Source organism: Pleurodeles waltl, chromosome 9 (assembly GCF_031143425.1).
Source record: "Pleurodeles waltl isolate 20211129_DDA chromosome 9, aPleWal1.hap1.20221129, whole genome shotgun sequence".
In the NCBI taxonomy this organism is placed as follows: Eukaryota; Metazoa; Chordata; class Amphibia; order Caudata; family Salamandridae; genus Pleurodeles; species Pleurodeles waltl.
In genome coordinates this window covers 94,135,276-94,161,220 of record NC_090448.1, presented here as the reverse complement: position 1 = coordinate 94,161,220, position 25,945 = coordinate 94,135,276, and the positions used below count along the sequence as shown (strand labels likewise).

General features: G+C 45.0%; 1 protein-coding gene across 5 annotated transcripts in view; it reads left to right on the top strand.

Moving 5' to 3' along the window:
* ITPR1 (inositol 1,4,5-trisphosphate receptor type 1) overlaps positions 1-25,945 on the top strand; it is a 1,104,774-nt gene that overhangs the window by 541,185 nt on the left and 537,644 nt on the right. For all 5 annotated transcript variants that reach the window (XM_069206352.1, XM_069206351.1, XM_069206348.1 and 2 more), the window contains exons 21-22: positions 1,472-1,613; positions 23,943-24,096. In XM_069206352.1, the coding sequence (XP_069062453.1) occupies positions 1,472-1,613; positions 23,943-24,096 (296 nt within the window). The remainder of the gene's footprint in view (positions 1-1,471; positions 1,614-23,942; positions 24,097-25,945) is intronic.

The following is a 25,945-nucleotide window of genomic DNA, read 5'->3' as shown; positions in this document are numbered from 1 at the left end:
TCTGCACAATACTCTTAGGAGGATTTTAGAAATTATGCAGTAGGGCACCATCATCCCCTCATCCTCTCTAACGCCTGCCTTATTTCCCCGTTTGTGTACCCTAGCCAATGTGATACAGCAATGTGGGAGTTTTTAGGTTCTCTAGTTATTGTCTTTTAGAGATGAGCTAGAATATCTTCCAATTGGCATCTCACAGTTCTGTTTTTAATTTTTGTTCCTAAACTATTTAGAAATAGATCTTGTCGTAGGTGTTTATTTCGTAGGTGCTAGAAGACTGATTTGTCACCTATTTGGACCAGTTTCAGAATTTTTGTGAGGGACTTGAGATAATTGATTTACTGGATGGTTACATATCCCTGCAGCTAAGCTGATCATTCCCAAATCTCTATTGGTTGGGCTGAAATCTCTCCATCTGTACGAATGGCTTGAACGGTGCATTATTAAGATTTCCTACCTTTGTGTACTTCCTCATCTTCCATCTCACAAATTGGTGATGAGCGATGGAAAGGTGTTGAGATCCCTAGGTACCCTTGCTTTATCCCAGATTGGCACATGACTTTGTCATCGCGGTGTTATACCCCCCCGTAACATTTTGCGGCAACCACTACATTCGTCAAAGAAGCGAGCATGCTGTGATGTGGTCTACAAAACACTGTTGCTGTTCCTCCCCCTGCTTGCATCATTCTACAGTAAACTGTAGCTACACCGTCTGGAATTACGAATCTGGGGCTCTGAGCCTTCTTTGTCTGGGGTGTAGCACCAGATACATATTCAGTAGCTTTTCATGTTTCCCAGTCCTGCTAGTCATCCACCTTTGCACGAGGTTGTCATGTGAGTGGGAGCATGGAAAACCTAAATCAATTTCAGGAGTTTTCACCATGATTACAGCAATCCTTTCTGATCACAAGCAAGCTTTAAGATGTAATTTTTTAAGTTACTATTCTGTCTCGCAGTCACTTCAGTAAGAATTTACTTCAGTGAGAATTTTCTGTCTAGCTCTACCTCTGCCTACATAAAGCGGACTGCATATTTTTGCAGAGTAATTTTGAAATCTGGCACCTACCTGGCCAACTATGGAATCAAGGGCTATGGATATTCAAGATGGTCTAAAAGGGACGGCAGGACATGATTCTTCTACTTGGTCAAGTTGAAGTCCTCTTTGCATATTGTAGCGCTCTGTTTTAAATGATTTGCCAGATGTGATGCCTGTGGCACCACGGTCATGGGAAATGGTACTGAGAAAGTTAAGCAAGTTGCATACTCTTTGTAAATTGAAGAAAAACAAACGGGACCCCAGTGAGCCTCAAATCTCCTTTACTAGTTGGTGGAAAGCCCATTGATTTGAGAGGAGAAATATATGAGCTGAAGTAAGTGTCACTACGGCGAGTTATTTGAACCTGTACATAACTTTGCATTATACTTGTCAATTATTTAAAATCCCAGTTACTTAAAATATTTCCTCTTTTCTTAGTTATGACAGCAGCGGGGCGTCGAAGGATGAGATCAAGGAGCGGTTCGCCCAAACTATGGAGTTTGTGGAAGAGTATCTGAGAGATGTGGTTTGCCAAAGATTCCCTTTCTCTGATAAGGAGAAAAATAAGCTCACTTTTGAGGTAATTTGTTATTTTGCTTCTGTCCTAGTCAGTTACCTTTGTACACTGCATTTATGGAATGCTAATGAAATCCATAGTTGATAAGACCAAACCTGTGAATTGACTTAAATAAGTAACTGACCCTCAGCACTACAAATTAACTGTACCTTTGCACAAGATTGACATTCTCTTAAAGCAAGTGCTGACTGAAATTTGTCTAAAACTCCAAGAAAAGGTTGGAGTAAGGCCGTGTGGGTCTCACCTTGATTAGGGCACCAGGTGAGATAAACGTTTGTATGCTTGCTTTTAATTTCCCTTTGGGTGAGGTACCTATGGAGCGCAGTGGTTTAGTTTGGCCGATCTTGGGTTGGGCACAGCAGTCATCTGGTAGCCACATGTAACGGTTAACAATTTGCCTGTTTGTCCAGTTTGCTACTATTTTCATAGCAACCACTCAACTAATTGTTCATTTTTACCTTGAATAATATTCATTCTCTCTTAAGGTATCCACCACCCTCAAGGCTACCCTGACCTCAGGTCAATGTCACAGGTCGATCTGGTACAAGTTCCTCTGCTGGGGGAGCCATAGATCTCGCCTTTCCCTAAAAACTGGGCAGCACAGTTACTCTTGTGGAAAAAAAAGGGGGTGAGGGAGGACAGTGCTGATCTTGGTTCCTGAAGCTATTTCTGTGCTGGCTGTGAAATCCTACAGACTTAGAGAAACATGCTAAATTTGCCATGTCATTTTCCAACACCGGACAGAATTTAAGCTGCTCCGACATGTTGCCTACAAACTGTTAGGAGCAGCAACCTGGATACAGCGAATGGGCTTTCTTATTTATACTTCCAGCCTTGCTTAAAGGGTCTTCAGCCCTTCTTTTTTCAAGTATCAGCTTGCTGGGAGCTATCTGTAGCCTATTACTCAGATGCCAATGCAATTAATGAAACAAGCACTGCGAATCACTTCACAGGTGTTTTAGAGAAACTGTGACAAGCAGGCTTCTAACTTTGTTCAACCCTCCTATGTGAGATGTGCATGGATTGAAATAATGCACGATTTATCTGTGTATGATTGACACAAATGATTTAAGAATAACAGTTTGGGGGGAGGGGGGGTGGGGGGGGGGAACAATGTGTCTAAAACCATGAATTAGAATTTGCATGCAGGTCCTTGCTATTGGTAATAAGATTTCTCTGCAATAAAGATGCATGTTATGAACTGTAAGTAAAAAATGTCAATAGCTGTGGCAAGAGCATTAGCCCACTTACCATCTACAAAAAAATACTCTTGTGTGATCTGATACAGCATGTGCTTTGTGAAGGCACATTTAACCCTCCACGCCAGTGGTTCCCAACCTGTGGTCCGGGGAAGCCTGGGGGCCCGCGAATCCTCCTCAGGGGGTCTGTGACTGCTTAGAAAGTTAATATTAACAGATTAATAGTGTATCTAAAGTGGCTAAATGCACAATTGAAAATGTTAAAATGTACTGTAATATTGATTTGTTGAAGCATTGTAGGTGCATCAAACAATATATTATTGACGACGTGTGGCTTCATTTGAATTTAGAAAAGCTCCAACCTTCCTATGAATTTTTTTTTTTTTCTTTTTTATATTTGCTTGCAAATTAAGTAAAATGTGTTATTTGTGTGATGAATGCTTATTTATCCATTTTTTGTGTATTATTTTTTTGTTCAAATCATCAACAATGTTTAGGCCGGGATTCTCGGCTTCAGTAATGACTCAGTGAGGAGTCCCTGGATTCCAACAATTCAGTGGGAGTCCCCAGGTTCCAGTAATGATAAAGTGGGGGTCCACAGAAGTCAAAAGGTTGGGAACCACTGCTTTACGCTACTGTTAGTCAAAACTGTGACTGCACACAACAGATGTCTCCCAGAACTGTCAACCAATGGAGGTATTTTACTTCTAGCTTGCCGAGCTACAAGATGGCTCAAGTTAATTTTACTCCTGAGACCGCCACGCTATCCTACATAATCCTGCAGCCCTCATACGACATATTACTCAGAGTGAACACTGGCACTCTGGTTACCATTAAGATAACGGGGTGGCCCGCCCGACTCGCCACTATACAGCGACGTGTGGGGTGCAGCATACTTGCCTTTGAATGGACTTGCAGGCCCCCTGGCAGCAGGTGAGTGTGGGTAGTCGGTGTTGGTGAGTACTTACCCCAGGGAGAGGGTGAGCGACTGGTTTGTAGACCACTGTGCTGCCCTGACGGCGGAGTGAGGAAGACTGGCCCAGAAGTGCTGATCCAGAGAGGCTGCTGCTTCGTGCTGCCTGGTGATGTGCTGGAGAACCAGGAGAGTTGAAGTCCTTGGGCCACGCCCCTCCCTAGCTGACTCATTGCAGAGTGGGCTGAATCGGCAGAGATTGGAGTTGGAGGTGTGCAGCAGCGTTAAAGCCTTCTGGAGCTGAATGGGACCTGTGTCAGTGGAAGGAGTGAGGACTTAACCAGCTGGCAGGCCCCAGGGATACCACATGTGCTGCTGACCCGGGTCCCCCACAGAAGTGGAACTATAAGGGTGCCAGCACTGGAGAGGGCGCATCAGGGACCCGTGCCGCGATGTAGCCAAGATTGTAAGTGCTTAAGGAGCAGTGCTTTGTTCTTTCCTGCATCAGTCTCACAGTTGTGGGCTGGTAATGGTCCCTTGGCTATTGGAGAATGGGCAGATAAGACACAAGCCAAATTACATTTTGAAATACGCAAGACCCCCAAGACTAGGGATGGTCACCCAGACAGTGTCGGCACCATAGGGGACCCTGAACCAGATGCAGAGCCTGAACTCTGGCACATCCATGCAGCCATGCAACAAAACCTAGCCACTATTTAGAGTAAAATAGACTTATTCTCATTTTGAATGGGCAGGGGGTCAGAGCGGCTAGACAAGCGCGCTAAGCGCTTGGAAACAGCGGGGCACAGAATACCAGGAATGGAAGACAATCATAGCACAGTCACCAAGGTGCAAGCAAAATTGGATAAGTCTGTTACAGTCTTACAGGCTAAAATGGAAGATTTGGAAAGCCTGCTCCCGTAGGAGTAACCTGCGCATTGTTGGCATAGCTGAATCGATGGCCATTGACAATATGGAACAGTACATTGAGCGGCTTCTTGTGACGCTGCTCAGCCATTAAACCTTCTCGGACAACTTCGTAATTGAGCGAGCGCACCGCTCTTTGATGTCCAGACCACCCCCCGGTGGGGCCTCCTCGTCGAGTGATAGCAAAACCTCTAAATTGAGGCAGGGCTGTCCCTCCGAGGAAGGCACGTGAAATTAAGATTTTGCATCATGAGGGCTGTCATCACTCTGTACCCAGACTTTACCCTGCAGGTGCAAAAGGCCAGGAGGCATTTTTTGCAAGTCAAATGTCTGCTTCAAGAACTCAAACTGGAATACCAAATGCTCTACCCGGCCAAACTCCGAGTGGTGGTGGACAGCAAGCCGCACCTCTTTAGCGATCCTAAGAAACCTCAACAATACTTGATGCGCCAAATGGCGGCCAGTGGCCAAAGACACTCCCCTGCTTAGTCTTCAAGCTGGATAATGAGTAGCATGGGGACCTCTTTGAACCTACATGTTTAGTGGATTGGTAACGTCCACCCTCATGTGTGCTCCACAACACGCAGGGAAGGGATTTGAATGGTGGGTGGCATTGGATTGATGCTGTTCAATTGTGACATGCAAATTGAGGGATGGCCTGTCGTCACGGGCATCCTTCTGCTGCCGCCCGTGCAGTGACGGCTATTGCTGCTATCACCAGCCTTGTTGATGTTTGGAGGCATGTTTCCAACAGAGGGCGATTACATACATTACACATCAGTACATAACCTGCACACACGTATCAATTACTGGTTGGTTGCCAGGAGCCTGGTGTCCTATATAACGCATTGGACATACCCTAGGACATACTCTGATCACTCACCACTACTACTGACTTTAGAGAGTCATAAAAATGGGGTGGCTTCCTTCACATGACGCTTTCCTCCTTGCTGGACGCGGCCTTTAAAAAGGACCTCACAGAGGCCATCGAGGACTTTCTGTCTAAATTTGCGATTGGTCGCCAAGTTTAGTGTGGTGTGGGAAACTTTCAAGGTCTTTATAAGTGGCATAACTATAGCCAAGCATGCAGGGGTCTTAAAAGCTAAATGTGGCCGCTTCGTGCGGCTGGAGCAGGACATCAGGGGTCTGATGGGGCAGTTTAAAGAAAAACTAACAATTTCATCATGTGCTAGAGGAACTCCAACATTTAGGTAAATACAGTCTTATGGGGAGGTTGAGCAACCCTGAAGCGACATTGGCTTCCCTGCTGAGGCCCAACAGGGAAATGGACACCTTGCTCGAGAATATAGACTGAGGGGTGGGCGCATCATTTGTGATCCCACTGAGATATCTGGTAGATTTTGAGATTATTATGCAGTCGCCTACATGTATAAAATTACGGACGGCATGCCTGGAATGGAGGATTATCTTGAGCGCCATGCCTTGGCTTTTGTTCACCGTTAACGCCTGATGTCCCCACTTCAGCCTGCGGAGTTGCGCAGTGCCGGGCTCACAGTGGCGTTATATAAAGCGTACCAAGAATTACTAATGCCGCACCTGCAGACATTGTTCACTGAGATGGCTGGGGACACCTTAGTGCCACCATCCAAGAATGAGGCAATAATTATCACCCTACTTAAACCCGATACGCCTCCTGCGCAGTGCTCATCGTACCAACCTCTCTCCCTCCTAAATGTAGACACAAACTTTATGCAAAATTCCTGGCCAATAGACTGGCACCACTCCTTCCCAGAATAATTGGGCCAGGGCAGGCGGGATTCATACCTGGCCGTAATCTCACAATGAACCTCCGTACTCTTTTTAGTACCATACAGCAGATAAATCCAAAAGTGCGGAGGGCCACAGTCTTTCTAGATGCAGAAAAGGCGTTCAACAGGGTTGGCTGTATTGCGGTGTATATGAGTGGGGGAGATATTTAATCAGTTAGTACAATCACTGAAAGCTAGTCCCATGGCCCAAGTAAGGGTCAGTAGTGTTGTTTCAGAACCCCCGAGTTGGTACCAAAGGTACCAGGCAAGGTTGCCTGCTTTGGCCACTACTGTAAGCCCTTGTGGCAGAATCATTGGCATGTGCCCTGCGTTATTACCATGCCATAGGGAGGTTCGCTTCCCAGGGTACACCTTGACACTTTCTGCCTATGCTGATGATACCCTTTTGTATGTCCAAGACCCGGAGCGTAACCTCACCCCTGTGCTTTGTGAGGTGGTAAGATTGTGTGGCCACTCGAGCCTGAAGATAAACTGGGGGAAATCAATTGTTTTCCCCCTTAACCCTGCTTTAACTCCAGTGCCTTTAGATTTCCCTCTCACATGGAGAACGGACTCAGTCCACTATTTAGGTCTAATGGTTCATACAGACCGATCTGTTTTTTTTAAAGTAATTATGGGAGGGCTATTCAGACCTTAGTGAGTGCCATAGACCGATGGATTAAGCTCTTCCTTTCTTTAGTGGGGTGCATGGCCCTCATGAAAATGATTCTGCTTCTGCAGTTTTTGTTACTATTTCAAAACATCCCAGTGTTGCTCCCCTGGTCGTTCTTTACCACGCTGCACTCCCTACTAACCAGGCTTTCCTTGGGGGGATGGGGGATTAAAGTAGCCATGGGTCAGTTGGAATATTCTCACGCCGCCGTACGACATGGGTGGGCTGAATGCCCCGGACCTCGGATTACTACAGGGCAGTGCGCTGCATGCTGACCCATGGCTGGCTGAATGGTCTGTTTGATGCATGGCACTTACATGTCGAACGAGACATATCAAGCCCCCGGGCACTACCTTGTCGTATATTTATACCTCCCAAAAGACAATATGGTATCTTTGATTCCCTCAACCCCCCCCCACACGCATGGTATAGCTCCTTGAGCCAGCAGGCACTCCCTCCTAGTGGATTTGCCTTACAGGTGGGTAGTCTGGTGCGCATGGTCCCCGCTATGCCAGGATAAAGTAGCAGTGGATACAGTATGCAAACTGGGTGTCACCACCAAGGGGGATCTCTTTCAGGACGGGATCAGGCATCCGTGGGACTCCTTTGTCAACACCTCTATAGCACTGACTCCATTGATGAGGTTTCAATACTTTAGGGTCTGTCGCGCACTACGGAATACTAGGTGGTGATCTCTTTGAGCCCCCTGAGTTCCGGACACTTTCCTGGCTGATTATTGAAAACAGCGCAAGGGAAACTGATATCTAGATCATATACTTACACGTGAGAAGCGCACTCTCCTCAGGGCCAGGTTACAGTGCCACGGATATTTAGGCAACACATTGACTCCCAGTGGCAATACTACTGCTCAATAACTAGATCCAGACCCCGGAATGGAAGGCATAGATTGATCCAATTTAAATTCCTCAATTGAGTATACTACACTTCTGTTAGGCTAATAAAATGTGCGTTGTGCACTACAGCAGACTGCCCAAGATGTGGGGACGGGGAAGCAGGCTTTCTCCACATCCAAGTCTTGTCCCGGCATACACAGGCTCTGGATGTCGGTATACCTAGAATTGGAGAGCATAGTTTGGCTGTTTAACCGCCATGCCACTTCTGGCCTTACTCAGTTATGACGAAGACGTCGAGAAAGGGGTTTGGCGATTGGTAACCATGGGACTATTGATTGCAAAGCGCCAGGTGGCGATGAGTTGGGAACGAGGTCCCTTATCTACATTAAAAGAATGGGATGCAGATATGACCTATTGCAACACCCATACCGACACATACAATGAACTGCCCTCCCTCAGATTCGACCCACAAACTACTGGGGTCCATGTCAGACTTATTTGATAGGCAAGGAGACTGGAGAAGCTAAAGTAAGCCAAACACACGTGTCTACATCTGATAACTCGCAACCCGTTGCTGCTGTGGCTATACTGGGTACCATAGAAACGTAACGACTATAACCACTAAATTGATATTACCGTGCATTGCTGTGTGGATGGGCTGTACAGACTGGTAGTGCAAGTGTTAATAACATGTATTTTCCAGTCATTCATACACATGCCTATTGTGCTTCATCGCAATGTGCCTATGGTCCTTACAGTGATACCACAGGATGTACCGGATGTTCACCTAGTGTTGCAAGTTATGGTTCTTTTTTTTCCTATTGTTTGTAGGAATTATATTCAAAACTATAAATAAAACAATAAAAAAAGTCCCACCTGTCACAGCTAAAGAACTTGGTCATATTTTTTCAAGTCTTGGAGCACTGTGGTATCTCTTCAGAAATGCTTTGTGGGTCACTATTACTTGAGCTAAAGGTGTTCTTACTGTCTTTCTAGAGTACCATTAAGTGGTATTTGTGGTTTACCGGTGCCCTCTTACTCAGAAAGGAGGAAGTTCACAAATCCCATCAATCTGTTGGTAAGCAATGGATCCGAGTCGGGCATATCCTAGCTCATTCTCATCTTTATCGGTCACATTGCAGTGTTGCTCAGTCTGAGAGCAGGCTGCCTTAAAAGGCCCATCCTCTCCCCTCCGAATGAGATACAACCAGGCAGGTTTTCATATCCCATCTGTGAGGCCTAGGTTGACCAGACACCAGCACTTTTGTGCCCCTTGTGAACTGGAAATGCATTAATTTGTCTCTTGGATGTGCTGTGTGCCAGGTGTCTGAGATTATATCATGCTGGAGTAATAACGTGTACATCTTTCTCCCACAGTGTCTTCTTTCAAGAGTAATTTTAGGGATTATTGAACAGTCCTGGGTGCAGTGTCGTTCTGGTGGCAGCATTGTGACACTGCATGGTCTTTACAGAGGACTCCCTGCACCTCTTACAGGGGCTGGCCCTTTGTCATCTATTTAGGCAAGAGCCTCTTGCGATGGACGATCCCTCCATGCAATTCTGCTTGAGAAGAGCAATCATTTGCTTAGGATTTTCCTTTAAGAGATTTATTTGAGATAGATAGCAGAATGGAAACGGCATTCTGGTCACAATATAGTAGCAAGTGGAGAGGTTTTGTACATCTGGTGAACAATGTACAAGCAGTCACTTGCAAAGCTTATTTAATGGTCCTTGGGATCCACATTCACCCCACAAAGAGGTACTGTTCTCTGTTGAAAAAGCCCGATCATGGAGCCTGAGCGTGTCCTCTCCTGATACCCAATCCATGTGACAAATAACGTCCTGTAAAAGTCTGATTGCCACTGTTTGAAATGAATAAGTGAGCTTTGTTGCAAAAATATTTACTGTATTCCATTTGCAAATGGAGATATATTGCCTGGTCGTCTTTCCATACCATTCACTTCTTTGAGAGAGATTTTATAATATCAAGCATTTCTTTCAGGAATATCTCAGCTGAATCGGATCTGTCTTCCTCCAGTTTACTTTTGAGGTGGTTTGGATGTAGACCAGGCTGCCTCCACAATGATCAGATAAATCAACACCTATAATATGCCCGGATAAACTTCTAGGTATGTTTCTCACAGTAAATGTCTGCACACCCCACCTGATCCAAAGCAGTTTCTGATGGAATGTGCCTGCCTGAGAGGCATCATATAGAAAAGTAAATTGGAAGAGGGTGTTCACCTGCTGAATGAAAATGAACATTAATTCAGACCATATCAAACAGGGGTGTAAAAACAGCTGTGCGACGCAATTTTTGATCTCTGCATTAGGGGCAGGGAACTTACAGGTTGTTTGTAAGAATGCCTGTGAACCAGCGGAAGTTTGGGCTGAAATTCTAGGTGAGGGTTTAAGATTCAATTTCAGATTTTTTTTCAATCTAAAGTTCTTCATTAAGTGTTATGCAGAATTAACTAGGTGCATACGTTTTGTTTTTTGATGATCCTAGTATCAATGCATACTATGCAGAGATCGGTAGAAGAGCGTCTTCGTTTACCTCCATTCTTACCTCAGGTCACCTTTTCTTCCTATTTAGATGTGTAAAACACGCTGTTTTGCAACAAACAAGTAATTCTTGCAGACTATTTTTAAGCTGATAAACTTCATTATGTAGTTGTTAGCACATAAACAAAGCAATTGCTACTTACATGGTCACAAAAATGTAAAATAAATTGGAGGTGACAAAATTCATAAATTCATAGTTAGACTGGCTGGAAGCTGCAGAGTATGTTTGGACTGAGGACATCTGTGGGCTGGAGAATCACACAAAGACAGACCGCCTTGGCATGATAACTGCTAGCAATGTGAGACATCACAAGTGATAATACGGCAATGCATGTAATTCGCAAATAGACTACTTTGGAAGAAATGCTCAGCATGGAGAGACTGCACAAACTATTCCTTGACATTATGCCTGACAATGGACATGAGTATGGAGGGCTGAAGTGGGGTGGCAAAGAAGATAATTTTCCTGCATATATGTTGAATTATCTCTCACGTGTAGGTACTGCAAAGATAAGGTTATGGTTATTGTACAAATTTCCAGTGCCAACCATAGCACCACTGTCTGAAACACTGACTATTGAAGTATCTCACTGTAACACGCGCTTCATCAAAATTGAGCAAAAAAAGACCTATTATTAGATCTACCCTGCTTACACTAATTTCAAAGAAAGGATGGACGTCTTTGGGTAGTAGGCATATATTATGACGAAGTATGGTATGCCTAAATTTCGAATGGCTCTACAAGAAATTGCAGGCGGACTCTGTGCCTGATTGAGATAAAAAATGCTTACTTTCATTTCTAGGCAGCCACGTAATGTAAAGCAAACTGTTAAAGGTGTCCTGTTACTAAGACAATGGTTGAATGTGGAGTTGCAAAGTGTACATCCAGGTACTCAGTTCTTTCCAGAAGGAACGTAAGGATGATGAGGCCCAGATGGACAGTAGTTCCACAACTTAGTGGCTTGGACATAGAAAGCCTGGCCTCCCCAGAAGACTTGATAAAACCTGGGCATTTACTGAAGACCATGAGCCAGTCCTAAAGTCAGTATCCGACATAATGATATCTGTCTGATAAATAGCAGGAACCGTGTGAATGCAACCATCTGCATGTCAAACAGATTTGAGCATAGTTCTTTTTTGAATTGGTAGCCAAAGCAGAGTATCCAAAGCAGCTGATGAAAAGGAATTTTGTTGTTTTTGAAGGCCAGACTTTGCTGCTGCATTGTGAATGACCTCGAGCAAAGCTATTATGCCAGGAGAAGCACCCACGAACAGCTAAAATAATTCATGCGGCTCAAAATGGTTGCTTGGATTACCAGAGATGTTGTGTGAGATGGTAAAGAAGGCAAAATTCTCCAGAGCAATCTCATGAGGGCGAAGCAGGATGCTGAAAATGATCATGCTGATCATGCTGAGCAGTGAGCAAGAGTTTAGTCGGAGTAAACTCCTAGGCTGTGTACAACTCGTACAAGTGCAGGACCCAAGTTAGGAGGTCAAAACTAAATTGAAAGGCACTGTTGAGGACTTATGAGGGGTCAGAAGGACCTCAGTTTTATCTGAATTGAACTTTAAGTAGTTGTCAGCCAATGTGCTACTGCAAGTGCACATTCCTGAAAATTAGCTATAGGCCTCGGAGATAAACTGGCCAGTGAGACAGCGTCATGTGCACAACTCAAATCAGAAACCCAAAAGAATGTCTTGAGTTTAATCAAAGGGTGCACATTAATGTTGGCGAGAGTAGGACTGAGAAAGGATCCCCGGGGACTCCTGTTAGCACAGCTGCAAACAGTGCCTGATAATGGCAAGTTATTAGCTTGGACACAAGAATGCAGACTGGATTTGATCCAGTTCAAAGCAGAAATACCAATTTCAATAAGTCGTTCTGTCAGTCTATCATGTTACATCTTATCAAAAGCAGTCAACAAGGCTGGTAAAATTAGAGAAGATGTTTTACCAAGGTCATCTACAATTTGAAGGTCATCCATGATATATATTAGAGCATATTTCATACTGTGACCTGGGCTGAGCATTGCCCAGAATGGTGTTAGTTTCAAGAACAATGGTGGTCTTTTCTTTTCCATAAGCTTAACTGGGAAAGGTAGAATAGCTAGACCACATCCAGTACAGTGCAAATCTATAGTTGCTGTTTGTTACATGCAGCATCACTGGAAGTACCCACGGCCTCTGATAAACTTTTGCAAATAGCTCCGAAAAATTACTGCAACAGAAGTTAAGTCCATCATCGTCACCTTTGCACCTGCTTTAGTTTCAATATTTCCTCCTAATCTATAATCACTTGCTATGTGAAATTCAAAGTGGTCACTCTAAACCAGTGGTAAAATCCGGCCACTAGAAACAAGATTGGTTGTACCAGAAATTAAAAATCAAGAATGTGGCCTGGTTGATGCATAGGCCCGTGAATCACTTATCTTTAATTCAGGGCCTCTGAACAGTGTAACAGTCCCTTCTTTTGACAGTGGGACAAGAAGCTGTTTTGCTTATTAATTGATTGGAAACATTGCCAATTCACTATCTCCTTTTGCCAAACAAGCAAAAAGTATTCACAAAGTTATTACCTTTCTTTAAGGAGATGAATGTATAGCTTTGTCTCAACTACCATTTCTAAAAATAATTTTCATGTACCAGAAAAGTGGAGCATATTGCTTAAGATAGTATTCCCTGTACATCTTCAGAAGATAATTATTTCGCTGTCAGTGAGTTATACATGTGAGACAATTTTTAGACTCCACATGGACCTCTGTGACCCATAAGGTATGCTTCAGCTGCCTTGACTCATACTAGAGCAGGCAGCAGATTAATTAGTTGGTTTATGTAGTACATTAGTTAAATATTTACTTCTCAACAAAATCATTATCCCCCGTGAAGAGCTCAAAGCTCTGCCCCTGCACTGAGACTCTTTGAATGTTTCTTGAACTACTAGCTCAGATTACCATGTCCTAAATCATAGGATTTTATTTGTATACTGATGAACATGCAGCAATTAGGTGACCAACAGGAAAGCACAAATGCCTGGATAATTCACAAGACTGGATGCAACAAATCGAATTGTGCCTCAGAGCCTCCATGATTGTGATTCTGAAGAGGTCTCAACACCAGTAACATATGGGCCAGTCTCTCATTGAAGGTGTTGCTAAGACTCCCATAATCCCTGCTTGCCCTTGTTGCTCCTGATGAGTGAGACTTTCCTCCTCTACCTCTTCTGTCTAGCAGCATGTGCACTATGATTTTCTCCTTTCTCCTAATAGTTAAAGGAGTAAACATAAAGCAACTGTAGGTTTGGAAGCATCTTTTGGTAACAATTGACTGCACTATTTGTAGATAGCACGCAAATAGGTAATAGATCAACTAGTGGTCAACAGTGTGTGGGGTGGAACCCCACACACTCATTCAGAATCTACAATTGCAGAAAATACCAAGAACATGCACACATAGCCTATTCTAATGTCTTCAGACTTCCCATCTCCTGAAATATTTCACATATTAAACTGGATCTGGAAGCTATTTCAAATCAAGTATTTGTGCTAGGGGGAGCCAAAGCAATTCTTTGTCGAGCCACTTTGTTTACTTACAAGGGGCTTAGGTCCTGCCTCTTGCTTACCACTAGTTGGCTTCATCACTCATTTTTTGATTCTCTTTGGAGAGCGGGTGCTGGCTTAATTTCATCTTCATGTGTTTGTCCCTCCCCCTGGATCATTGCCCAAGTACTGCTTCCTTGTAACACCCATTGTCCTTCCACCTCTTGTGCACTTTCAGAGGTACCTGCTATTAGTTTTTGTAGCACTCCATAACAGTGCATGTTTGCTGGCAGTCTTCCACTCTACCCTCCCCAGACAACCCACTTGCATTGTTTCATGCCCCATTCACCCTTCTGTGCATGTATTTTGTACGAAAAGTCTAATCCTGTTTTACATAAAACAAGCATGTGCGGTTTGTGGCAACCAAGCCTGCATACAATGTTGTCTTTGTGTAAGACAGAAGAATGTTTATGGTGACTGCTCCCAGGTGGCATCTGTCACAGCCCCAAATAACCCACATACTCACAACAAACCCTAACCCATAGGCATGATTTCACAACCTCCGAGACCTTCATGTGCCCCTGCCTGTAGCTTCCAAGTGGGTACATAACATGTGGACTCTTGAGACAGAACTGCCTTTTTAATAAGCAGCCATTTTTCTTCTCAAATGTAGATTTTATCAGTGACTAGGTACAGTCAAACCTACAAGTCCCACAGTGCTGCTGATGGATGCTGGGGGCTGGGCTGGCATAGGGAAAATATGACATAGGAGATGAGCACTCCTTGACGTTACTAAGGTGGCTAAGAGCAGGACCCTCAGTAGAGCTGGTTTCTTTATTACTCATTCTTCTGTAAGGCACATCTACGCTTCTTGTCTCGTTCAAATTATACAAGGTAATTACATTGTTTGCAAATTATTCGGTCCCTTAAAGTGCCTTTTTCCAATATTTCCTTTTGCCTTTTTAAAAGGATATTTCATACAGACTTTTCAAAAAAATTGCTGGGATTCTATTAGGGGAGTTGGATGAACATAAACATAAAAACATACCCACAGATGTAGGCACACCACACGCAAACACCACCCGCACCCTACAACCACTATCACCACAAACCTGCCACCACCCTATCACAGCCCTAGCCTGTCTACTTAAACCAGCAGCTTACCACCAGCACCATAAACACTACCCTTCCCTCACCACAACATGACCCTAATCACCACGAGCCTAAACACCACCATACCACCCCTACCTTGCCACCACTACCTTCACCACCAGCCAATGCTTGTTTTTACATGTTTTCACCATCTGGGCAAACGTTTGACCTAGTGTTAAGTTTAACAACTAAATACATCAGTCAGCAACTAAAAGTGACCAGTTAACATTTGCATAGGCATGCCACTGCATCCCAACACTTATTGCAGCGTCTTATTAGATTCTGAACCATTTGAGATAGAAACTTATTTTCTTGTGGTAAAAATCGGTGTGGCCTCCGTTATCCACCTTGATTCATGCCCTGATAAGGGGACCTTTTGGGCATCCCTGGCCCCCTCAGAATCCAGGACCGTAGCTGTCCAACTTGAAGTGGTGGAAGAACTGTGGCTGCTCACGGGCGGCTGCTCCCCGGCTTGCAGCCTGACAAGATGGCGGCCACTATCGGAGTGGCCCAGAGGGTCTGAATTGCAGGTGCAAAGGTCACTGGGGAGTGAAACGAGCGCTTGGGGCATACACACTGCGCACTAAAAGAACCTGGAAGTGCAGCAGTGAGCTCCCCCCACCCCCAGTGGCCATATCCCCTAATTGCTGGGTCTACAGCTGAAGATACGGGCCCAGTGTGTGGGGGAAGGGCCCGGAATGTGGTGGGACTGGCCTGGCAGAGGGACATAACGGCAGACACTGAGATGTGAAGCAAGCATCGGCAGTGAGCTGCTGAGCACTTAAGGAGCCCTGTGAGTGCTGCGCCTGGGATCATACTGCACTGAGCAATGACCGGGCCTGGCTTAGCAGTGTGAGACCCCACCGGGAGCAAGGTCTCTGAATGGGGTGACGGTCCCGGGCTGGCAGAGAATATTGGATGTTGAAGATGAGGTGAAAAACCTCAAATCCCAGGCGTCAACCCTTTTGGCACACACATCGGAACTGAGACAGGGCCAAGAGCAAAAAGAAACACACCAGCTCTCAGAGGCGCGGGTCAGCCTGCCTGGACCCATGCGGGTCTCCGCCATTCAGGTCCCATGGCGGTTCCCCGGCCAAGAGTGGAGTAATGACTGCAGGGCTCGGAGCTCTGCGTCGGAGACACCTGTGGAGAAGCTCTCCCCTGATAGGATAAACTTGAGTAGTGACACTAATCTATCCTGGAGTCCCATAATTTGACATGCTTCCTATGCCCAGACTCTGGGCGCCTTGAAATAGAGTAGGATTATTCCCGAAGTTGGGGCGAATCTGTGCAATGGGATCTTAAAATATGGAGTGGTCAGCCAACGTCCCATTCATTTATGTTATGATTTTTACAGAGGTTATTCTATATAGGGGTGACAGATGCTTCTCTGGAAGTATGGGGAAGGAGTTGGGGGGGGGGAGAAATGCTAGCAAGTTGGGGGACGGGGAGTTAACATTTTAATCGCTTTTTGTACTGATTCATTACCTCTTTGTTGCACTTTTAATACATCCATGCACACACCCACAAGGGAAAGACGCTAGATGCTGGCTCCTTGCTACTCCAGACGGTTATATAGACATGACACATACAGAAGGGGCAGCACTGGGAGATGGACCTCTCCCCCAGAGATGAAACATTAATTTGGGAGACTAAAGGATGGGTCCCATATGGGTACTATCATGGAATGTTAATGGTCTCCTAGATAAAGTGAAACACAGCTGTGCTTGCCGCCACCATTCAGAGGTCGTTCTCCTCCAAGAAACTCCCCTTTCGGGAGAGCGATGCTCCTTTCTGGCTTGGTGAGGACACAAAAGGATCTATCATGCAGGGTTTACTCTGGGATCTAGAGGGTTTGTGATTCTCCTGAAACGCACCTTTCCTGTGGTGGTGTATCAGGTAGAGAGATGGACAGGATGCGATTTGTGTCATTGACGGGTACACTGGAGGGGAATACAATCAGTGTGGTAAGTGCATATTCCCCTCTGGCGGCCCAACAACATTTTTTAAGGGAACTCTCCTGGATCATTTTGACCTTACCCCAGGGATTGACACTTATAGGAGATTTCAATGTGATCCCAGACACTGTAAAAGACATGTTGGGCCCCCCTTCTGCATCCTGATGTGGGGCGTCATGTCAGCTCTGACTGTTTGAGATCCTCAGGACTTTGTGATGTGTGGAGGATCTGGCACCTGTGGCACCCTTTCTCATATACAAATTCTCCCAAGAGGTATATCTGACCACTCCCCGATTCTTCTAACTCTGGGATCTACTAGGGTGGAGATACACCCCATCTGGCGACTCAATGCCTGACACTTACATGATAAACCTTGCACACGATTTCTGCAGACCAAACTTCATGCATACTTTGACACAAATGATGGCTCAATCTCATCTCTGGTAGTCCTCTGGGCTGCCAGTAAGACAGTGATATGGGGTCTTGTCAAAAATGTTATACGCTCTCAGGAGCGGACACATATGGAACAAATTGTACAATTGGAGGCCTGAGCTCTTCGCCTCAAACAGGCCTTAATACTTAACCCAACCCTCCAAAACGGCCTTTTGCCAATTGACACTTCTGTGGGAGGAAATGTGCGTCTGCTTGAGGGAAGCAGCAAAGGATCTCTGGTGAGCCTCAATGACCTGAGTATATGGCTGGAGGGACAAGAATGGGACGCTTCTTTATTGGTTGGTTTCCCATCAACAACTACCCCGTATCCTGGCCGTAGTTGTGGATACAGAAGGTAGATAGATGACCGCACTCCCCAAGTTAGCTGAAACATTTGCTATATGCTATCAGTTACTCTATGCGTTGTCCCCTGCTGTTGAACCCCAATACTTGACTCAATTTCTTGAAGAGATATCCCTCCCTCATTTGATTCCCCCAGAGAAAGATGCCCTAGACAAGACTATCACATGTGAAGAAGTAGCACTGGGGATCGCCTCTGGAAAAACTCCAGGCCCTGATGGCTTCCCAGCCAAATACTATATGGCATGTAGGTACTTGCCTTGAGAGTGCTCTCTTTTAATACATCGAGACAATGTGGGTTTATGGCTAATCGAGGAACACGACACTGCATATGTCGACTCTAGATGGCCTGGCCCACCGGTCTTGCCTGTCTTCAGGTCTAGCGCTACTATTTGTTGATTTTGACAAGACATTTGACTTGGTGGACTGGAGTTCTAAGCCAAGCCGGAATGAGTCCCAGGTTCTGCAGGTTAGTCCAAGCACTCTGTTAACCCCACGACCCGTGTCCAGGTTAATGGTATCCTTTCTGGCTCATTTTCCATTTGCTAGGGAACCCATCAGGACTTCCCCCTCTCCCTTCTTCTCTTTGCCCTGGAGATTGTCTTTTTAAAGGATGGAAATGGGACACAGACCATGAACAACGTATAGCATTATATGCGGATGAAGTCCTTTATTTGGCAGGCCCTGCCACCTCAGGCCTGCGCAGTCTCCACCTCCTATGATGGTTTGAAGAGGCCTCAGGTCTCCGAATGAACCCCTCTAAATCCATTTTGGTCCCCCTGACAGTCGAGAGGCTGCTTTGACTGGCAAGAGGAGGTATCTATTCGGAGGCAGAGCTTTAAAAATCTGAGTATATGGGTGGCGCTCTTCCCCGAGATGACCTGCTCCTTAAATTGCCAACTGATGACTCGAAGAGCCAACTCAGACGTGTTGAGATGGCGGTCCCTCCTACTGAATGTGATTTTTTGCATAGGTCTCATTAAGATGATGATCCTCCCAAGATTTCTATACATCTTCCAGATTATATCGACTCTGACACGTCTGTGAATTCGTACTTCTGACAGGGCCATAATATCCTTTCTCTGGGGGGGGTACTAGAGACAGGTTGGAAATACCCCACTGTCAGAGGCCAGTATGATGGTGGGTTGTGTCTGACCAACCTATATCTTTATTACCTGGCAACTCAACTCCTTGTCCTTAATGGCCGGTTCAGTGGGGGGTGGTCAGACCCAACGTATCATCGTGATCTCTCGCCTTAGTTTCCCTCAGGTACTAGGCATACTTTACGGCTCTCCGATTCCCAGTACCATGGCGTCTGGGACCAGATGGTCTTTTCGGTGTGGAGAGCAATCTTGCGTGTCACTCAATGGCTGAATCTTCTGACAACCCCCTATAGAGAGGCACCTGGCTTCGTGAATCAGCAATACTAGAGGGCTGTGACACATGGGATCTGCTGGGATTTTCTCCCCTCGGTGTGTGGAAGGGAGCACATGTGTTCATTCTCAGACCTACAAGTGATCCACCAAATATCCCACACCTAATTCTACAAATATCTCCAACTTAGTCACACACTACATACACATGTATCAAACATGGATCCCCTCCTGAATACAGTCCACTGGAAGCCAAACTTATGGGGCCGCTGGGGAAAGGGGGAATATCCTAAATATATAAAATGTTGATCAGTAATGCCCCAGGCAATCTGAACCATATCAGACACAGATGGGATTGGTGGCTGGGCCAGCTAGAAGAAGAAAACTGGCGAGACGCGCTAATGCCACACATTGTTACTATGTCCTCCCGCCTAAGGATAATACAAACGTCTTACCTGTATGGGGCCTACCTATCCCCTGCCAGACTGCACCGGGCTGGATTCCTTCCTGAACCTGCCTACCCTAGATGTGGGACTATTCCTGCAGATTGAGTGGGATTAAAAAAGTGGGTTGTCTCTTAAAAGTGCGTGGTCTATAACTCATAACCAGTGCTTTAAATGGAAATGTCAAAGTGCATGTACTTACTCTTGAGTACCTGTTTGCTCTTGAAGTGCTGGTATCTCCCATTGAATGTATTGCAGCAATGCTGAGAAGTGCAGGTTCTCTCAATTCTAAATTAAAGTGACGATACTCTGTACTGGACAGCACCTGCCCATTTAAAGCACTGCTCATAACTAGGAATCCCTTACAGGAGCATGACTGATTAAGGGCAGGGCATTAAGGGTAATATAATACATCTAAACAAAACTCCTGTGCTTCCCATAGTCTACCCGATCAGCATGCTGGTGCCTCTGTGAGCTTTCTGGTTGCATCCAGGCATATCTCACAGTAACACACGCACCCAAAACAACCCGAATGTATATGCTTTACGAGTGCTTGTTAGAAGGATCTGCTAAGTAACACCAGTGATTTTATTGTGTATAATTAGAATTAAATATGGTTCCGGTCTGAAAATACGAGCATGAATTTAGTCTGTGAAAGGGTTAATATTCATTTGGGTGTCTGTTCTTGGGAGTGTCTGTCACCCCTGCTCTTGTGGTTACACCACTTTCCTCTGCAGTCTCTCAGACACTTAATGCTCTTTTCTCCCCACGCCTTCTTGAAATCCTCCATCTGCATATCTCAGCCCTCATCTCACTCCACTTCAGCTCTCTTCACCCCTGCGAGTACTTCCCCTCCATTGCACCGCTGCCTGCAGACACAGCACACCCCCTCACGAGTAAGCACTGTTTTTTCTTCTACTTTTTCATACCTGTATTTCACCAGGTGGAGACCGCCTTCACTTCGGCATGGATCGTAATTTAGGGTGACCAGACGTCCCGCATTTCCCAGGACAGTCCCGGTTTTCAGGGGATTTTCCCGTTGTCCCGATGCTTTCGCTAATTTTAAATACATATCCTCTTTTTTTTTTTTTTTTTTTTTAGAGAGAAAGGTCAGGTCATCCTGCAAAGCAGAATTGAAGTTATGCATTCCTTTGTACAAGTGTTGCTAAAGGCTCAAACTATTTAAGCAGTGGTTCCCAAACTTTTTCGATCCCCGGCTCCTTTGACCTATTGGCCGTGTTGGCCACGGCTCCCCATTATGTTACTTTTTTTTGGCGGGTGGGGGAACGTAATCCCAGCCTGTACCTGTACCTACACTATTTACAGTTTGTCTTCTTTATTCTCTCCTTCAGGTTGCTGAAAGCAATTTATTGGAAACTATTTTTGTTCTTTGGTCATAGGGATATTATTAATGGTACTTTGGCGCCCTCCGCTGGTCACAATAATTAATGCAGGGGGTTTTGTTTCCAATACCACGATGAAAAGCTGCCGATTCAAAGCACCTCCGAGTGGTTTCCAGACTGTGTGCGGCGCCCCTGGCTAGTTTTGAGGGCGCACCAGGGAGCCGCGGCGCACAGTTTGGGAACCACTGTATTTAAGTAATGTATCAGTTTCTGCCAGGCAGCACAGCAGGTGCCTGGTCCCAGCAGAAAGACTGAGTCGGAAGGAGTGAGCAAGGGGCGCAGGTCCTGCCATTGCTAATGTTAACATAGTCTTGTAAGTATGTGTGTACGCATACACATATGAACTTGTAACTGTGTGTGTGTATATATGCATGCATTTACAAGATTCCCAACCCTATAGCCCGCGAACTCACTTTTACAAGGCTATGCAAAAAAGACAGGCCAGATATAGAAGTAAGGCGGAAGGCTTTAGTCCTACTTTTATGTCTGTCCGGTCCCGGTTTTTGGTTTTCAGAATCTGGTCACTCTCACTATTTCAGTTGACAGGTGCGGGCTGCGGAGAGGCCACAGATGAGCATGTGTCATATGCTCTTTTATGACCCACTGAAGGGCACTGAGGAACTCTCACCGCCTTCAGCCTGCACTGCACAACTGTCGTGGCCCATTATAAACACCCACCCACAACTTGGACTCACCCAATCACCTTGAACAGGTGTGGGGGACGGGCACCATTAATGGGCCTTCAGTGATCCCAGAGGGCTGCCAGGCTCTGGCCAAAAGAAGCATTATGCTAATAAACAGGGCTTTGTTTTAAGCTGAAAACAATGAGCAACACCACATAATGGAGCATCACTAAAATGGTTTGTCATTTATATCCAAGCTGGGAGTATGTGTGAAAAGGGAGGGGGCTTCAAACACTCTTCAAAACCCACCTTTTTATAATCACACGGCGAGTACTTTTACACGTTAGTAAGGATGCCTGACTAGAATTGTATGTTTGGCATCATGTATTTGATTCCATTTTTAATACCGTAACAGGACGTAACTGCGACGTCTAAATGAGTCTAGACACATTTAAACCTTGCCAATTTAATAGAATCATTTTCAAAAATTCGGTGGGGGGGTGATCTTTTTTTTTTTTCCCTCATGGGGGTACGCAACATTAAAAGGTTTGAAGACCACTGACACAGAGGAAACTTGTTTCACCGTTTGCATTATACACGAGTATTATAATGCTCGAAAAAACTACAGAAACTGATCATCCTGGAAAAAAGCAAACACTCTTAAGAAGTGTGTGTAATGTAAACAGGAGCTACATTGCTGACCTGGATTAGCTTAACGTTTTTCAGTCATTGTTTAGACATCGATCGGCGTTGGACTGTAAAGTTAAAGACATGAATACGGAACCAGAGGTTTCATTTCAAGATCAGTTTATATTTCCTGCCAGGTTTGAGACCCGGAGGGACCCGGTCCACGTAAAGCCTCGGTTATAGCCAGGTTTTAGTGAGTTCCTGGTGGCGGTAGCGATCATACACGTATCCCACAGCCCAGCTGCTTAGAAACTAAAGGTCCGCTGCCCACATCTGGGGGAGCGGAGGGCCTGGAAAGAGCTCTGGGTCCTAAAATCATGGTGTCCGCTGAACTGTTTTTCCCGTGCAGAGCGGCCCTTTGGCAGGAAATGCTCCGAACGGGATCCATCAACTTCACCCGTTTCTGGCTGGAGGACTGTGCAACTGGTCCAACACAGATGTTTTCTCGTATCTCGAGTTTGAAAAGCTGCCGTGCTGTCTCTCCCCCTGGACTCTGGCCCCATAAAGGCTCAGAAATCCATTTTAGCCATAAATAGTTCATATGCCACGAATTCAAAGCCACGACTGTCAACGTAGTGGGGGGAAACCCCCAACAACGGATGAATGCGATGTAGCCGATTAAAGTTATTAGATACATTGTAACTAAAACAGTCATAGAAAATTCGACATTAACGACCATTCCACATTTTATTTTTGCTAAACGTAAGAACCTGAATATATGCAGCTTGTAACCCCCCCACATACAATTTTATTTATTGCATGCTGTACGCGTCGGCTGGCAGAATGAACTGAAGATTCATATATTGACCTCTTAAAATATGAACAAAGCAGACCTTGCTTGTTCATGCTAGCAAATGGGCGTTCAAGACGACTTGGTATGTTGTGCGAATGTAGCATTAATCTACAATACTGTGTGGAACCGCTCATATACTAGATATGTGATATTTTGCTGCCCCCTGCTGAAAGTGGAGAATGTTGCAAACCATATACACGATTTATCAGCCAGACCCATCAGGTGAATGTTTTACATGCAGGTCTCGGAGCCTATGTGGTGGATCTTAGGGGTCTGGCCTGAACGATGTTAAGGTGATGGGGGATTCCTATTGCTTCTTGGTCTAATAAGGACCACTGACGGGTAGCGTGTGTGTTAGAAACTAAGCATAGTCCTGAACCTGTGACGCCAATGTCAAGCTGTGGAATTAAATGCCATCTCGAAGTCTGATATGAAGACGCAGCCATTATTGGTTCTTCGTGAGCACCAAATGTAGTTTGGTTTACAGAATGAAACTTGTTGGTAAAACAAGTCGTGTTTGTAAGGCGGAAAATACAATTACGGGTGCTGGAAGACACGACTAACATTTGATGGTTTTATTCGTAATAAGTTAAAATTCACATATTAAAGATTAATCAGTTATTCAACAACTTTTTTAATGTAGGCAAATTCGTTTTATTTCTGTCCCTCTAGGTTGTGAACTTAGCCCGGAATCTCATCTACTTTGGATTCTACAACTTCAGCGATCTCCTGAGGTTGACCAAAATTCTTCTTGCAATCCTTGACTGTGTGCATGTGGCAGCAGCTTTCCCCATCAGCAAGATGGCCAAAGGAGAAGAGAGCAAAGGTGAGAAATGTCCTGCTGTGTGGGCAGAGGGGCCTCCTGACTGAGACACTGGAGCAGATAATGTGTAGAGTGGTACTCTTAACTCAACTCAATGGGAATTTACTGAAGGAATGTTTGTTCAATAGTCTTCCGGGGTGATCAGCTGTTGAATAAGATTTTAACACTTCCATTGAAGGGGTTTTCACAGTCTATAATTTTCACCATGGCCCTGCAAAAACATCTGACTTGCCTGTCCTTGCCCACCTCAAGAACTACAGCTGGGACGTCTCTCAGAGGTGGTATTATGGCTGGTAGATCACAGGGCACTGTCTTGCCAAGATGCCTTTGCGCAGAGTCGGTTCAGGATGAGGATATTCTGCTTGGAGGTGGTCCTGCACAAAATGAGAACCGGTAATTGGGTCCTGAGAGGAGATCCAGTATTTGTTGGTTTACTAGAGTAGTTGTTCACATGGGAGGTACCACAGCTGCATCTAAGGAAGCTGTTGTGTCTTTCAGTTGAAGTATGTAACAAAGTGATGGATAGAATGCTAGAATTAATCTCACCCACTGGTAATTATTCAGAGTTGCATCCCTGTCCATTCTTTTGCACTACATGTCACCTCATTGTGGACTCAGTTATATGCAAATCAGCCTTGACCCTGCTCCAGATGAAAGTCTAGTCTGAACTGGAAAACAAACAACTCAGAACTGGTTTCATCCTAGTTATGAGCTCATCAGCCAGGTACAGCTGGGTTCCAGTGACAGTGTCCATGGGATGCACATGTGGGCATACCCGTCCCACTTAGGGCGACTCACTAAAGTATACAAAAAAGTGATGTTTGAGTGATGAACAATCTGCCTATCAAGGTTTCCGTTTGGGAATGCGTTAGAGTAGCAGGCATCTGTTCAAATGCGTCCCACCCCCCAACTTTCCTCCTATTCAAGGTGCCCCAATATGATTCACAAAGGTGAATGTATTTTAAGGCGACCCTTGCAGCTCATTTACCACCTCCTTTTATGTGTCAATAACATTAGTGGTTGCAAATGATTGATACGTACCATTGCACTCAGGAGGAGGAGTAGAAAGTGGTGTACATGCCACCTTATTGCACTTAGGAAAGGGATCGCCAAATTTATTTTGTAAGTGTGAAAGGCTTATGTTACTCTGACAATGAATTCAGTACTTTGCACATAACACCTTTTATATTCACGGGGTTTGCACGTGTACAAGTGTTTGTTACATTAGTCACTAAAAGGAGTATCTGGCACCCAACATCGGACAGCCAGAAAGTCCTAGAAACCAGACTTTGTTCCACATTCACCTTTAACTAACTCACCGACAGTAATTTCAGTGCACTTTCCTGCATTGTAGTTAGTGCTGTGCTCTTCACGAGGATAATATTGATACACGCGTGTCCCAAAAATGTTGAAATATCAAAAGCATTATCATAAAAGAAACGCCTAATTATTTAGCTAAGCCTGTTTTTCAGACCTTTTGATTCTGGAGAGGTTTCCTTTCAATCAGTGGTCATGATTAGGAAGCTGCTTTAGCCGTGTTACTGTGGAAGCGCACATCTTGAGCACCAATGCAATTTACTGGGAACAACAGTTAAATGACACGGCCGTAAAGCAAATTTTGAAGGCGTTGTGCTTCCTTGGTCACTCCTCTACAGTTGAATGGTCATTCTAGCAGTGCATTAGTTAGGGCTGTGGTAGCATCTTATAGGAGTGCATTTTGAATATTACAGGCAGACCCGCGCGTGGTTCCCAATTTACAAAAATAGATCAGACGCCAATGCAGAAATTCTAAAAGGAGGAACTTGAAAATTTAGTGAACAAAACCAGGCCCCCAAAACCAGGACCTGTCACG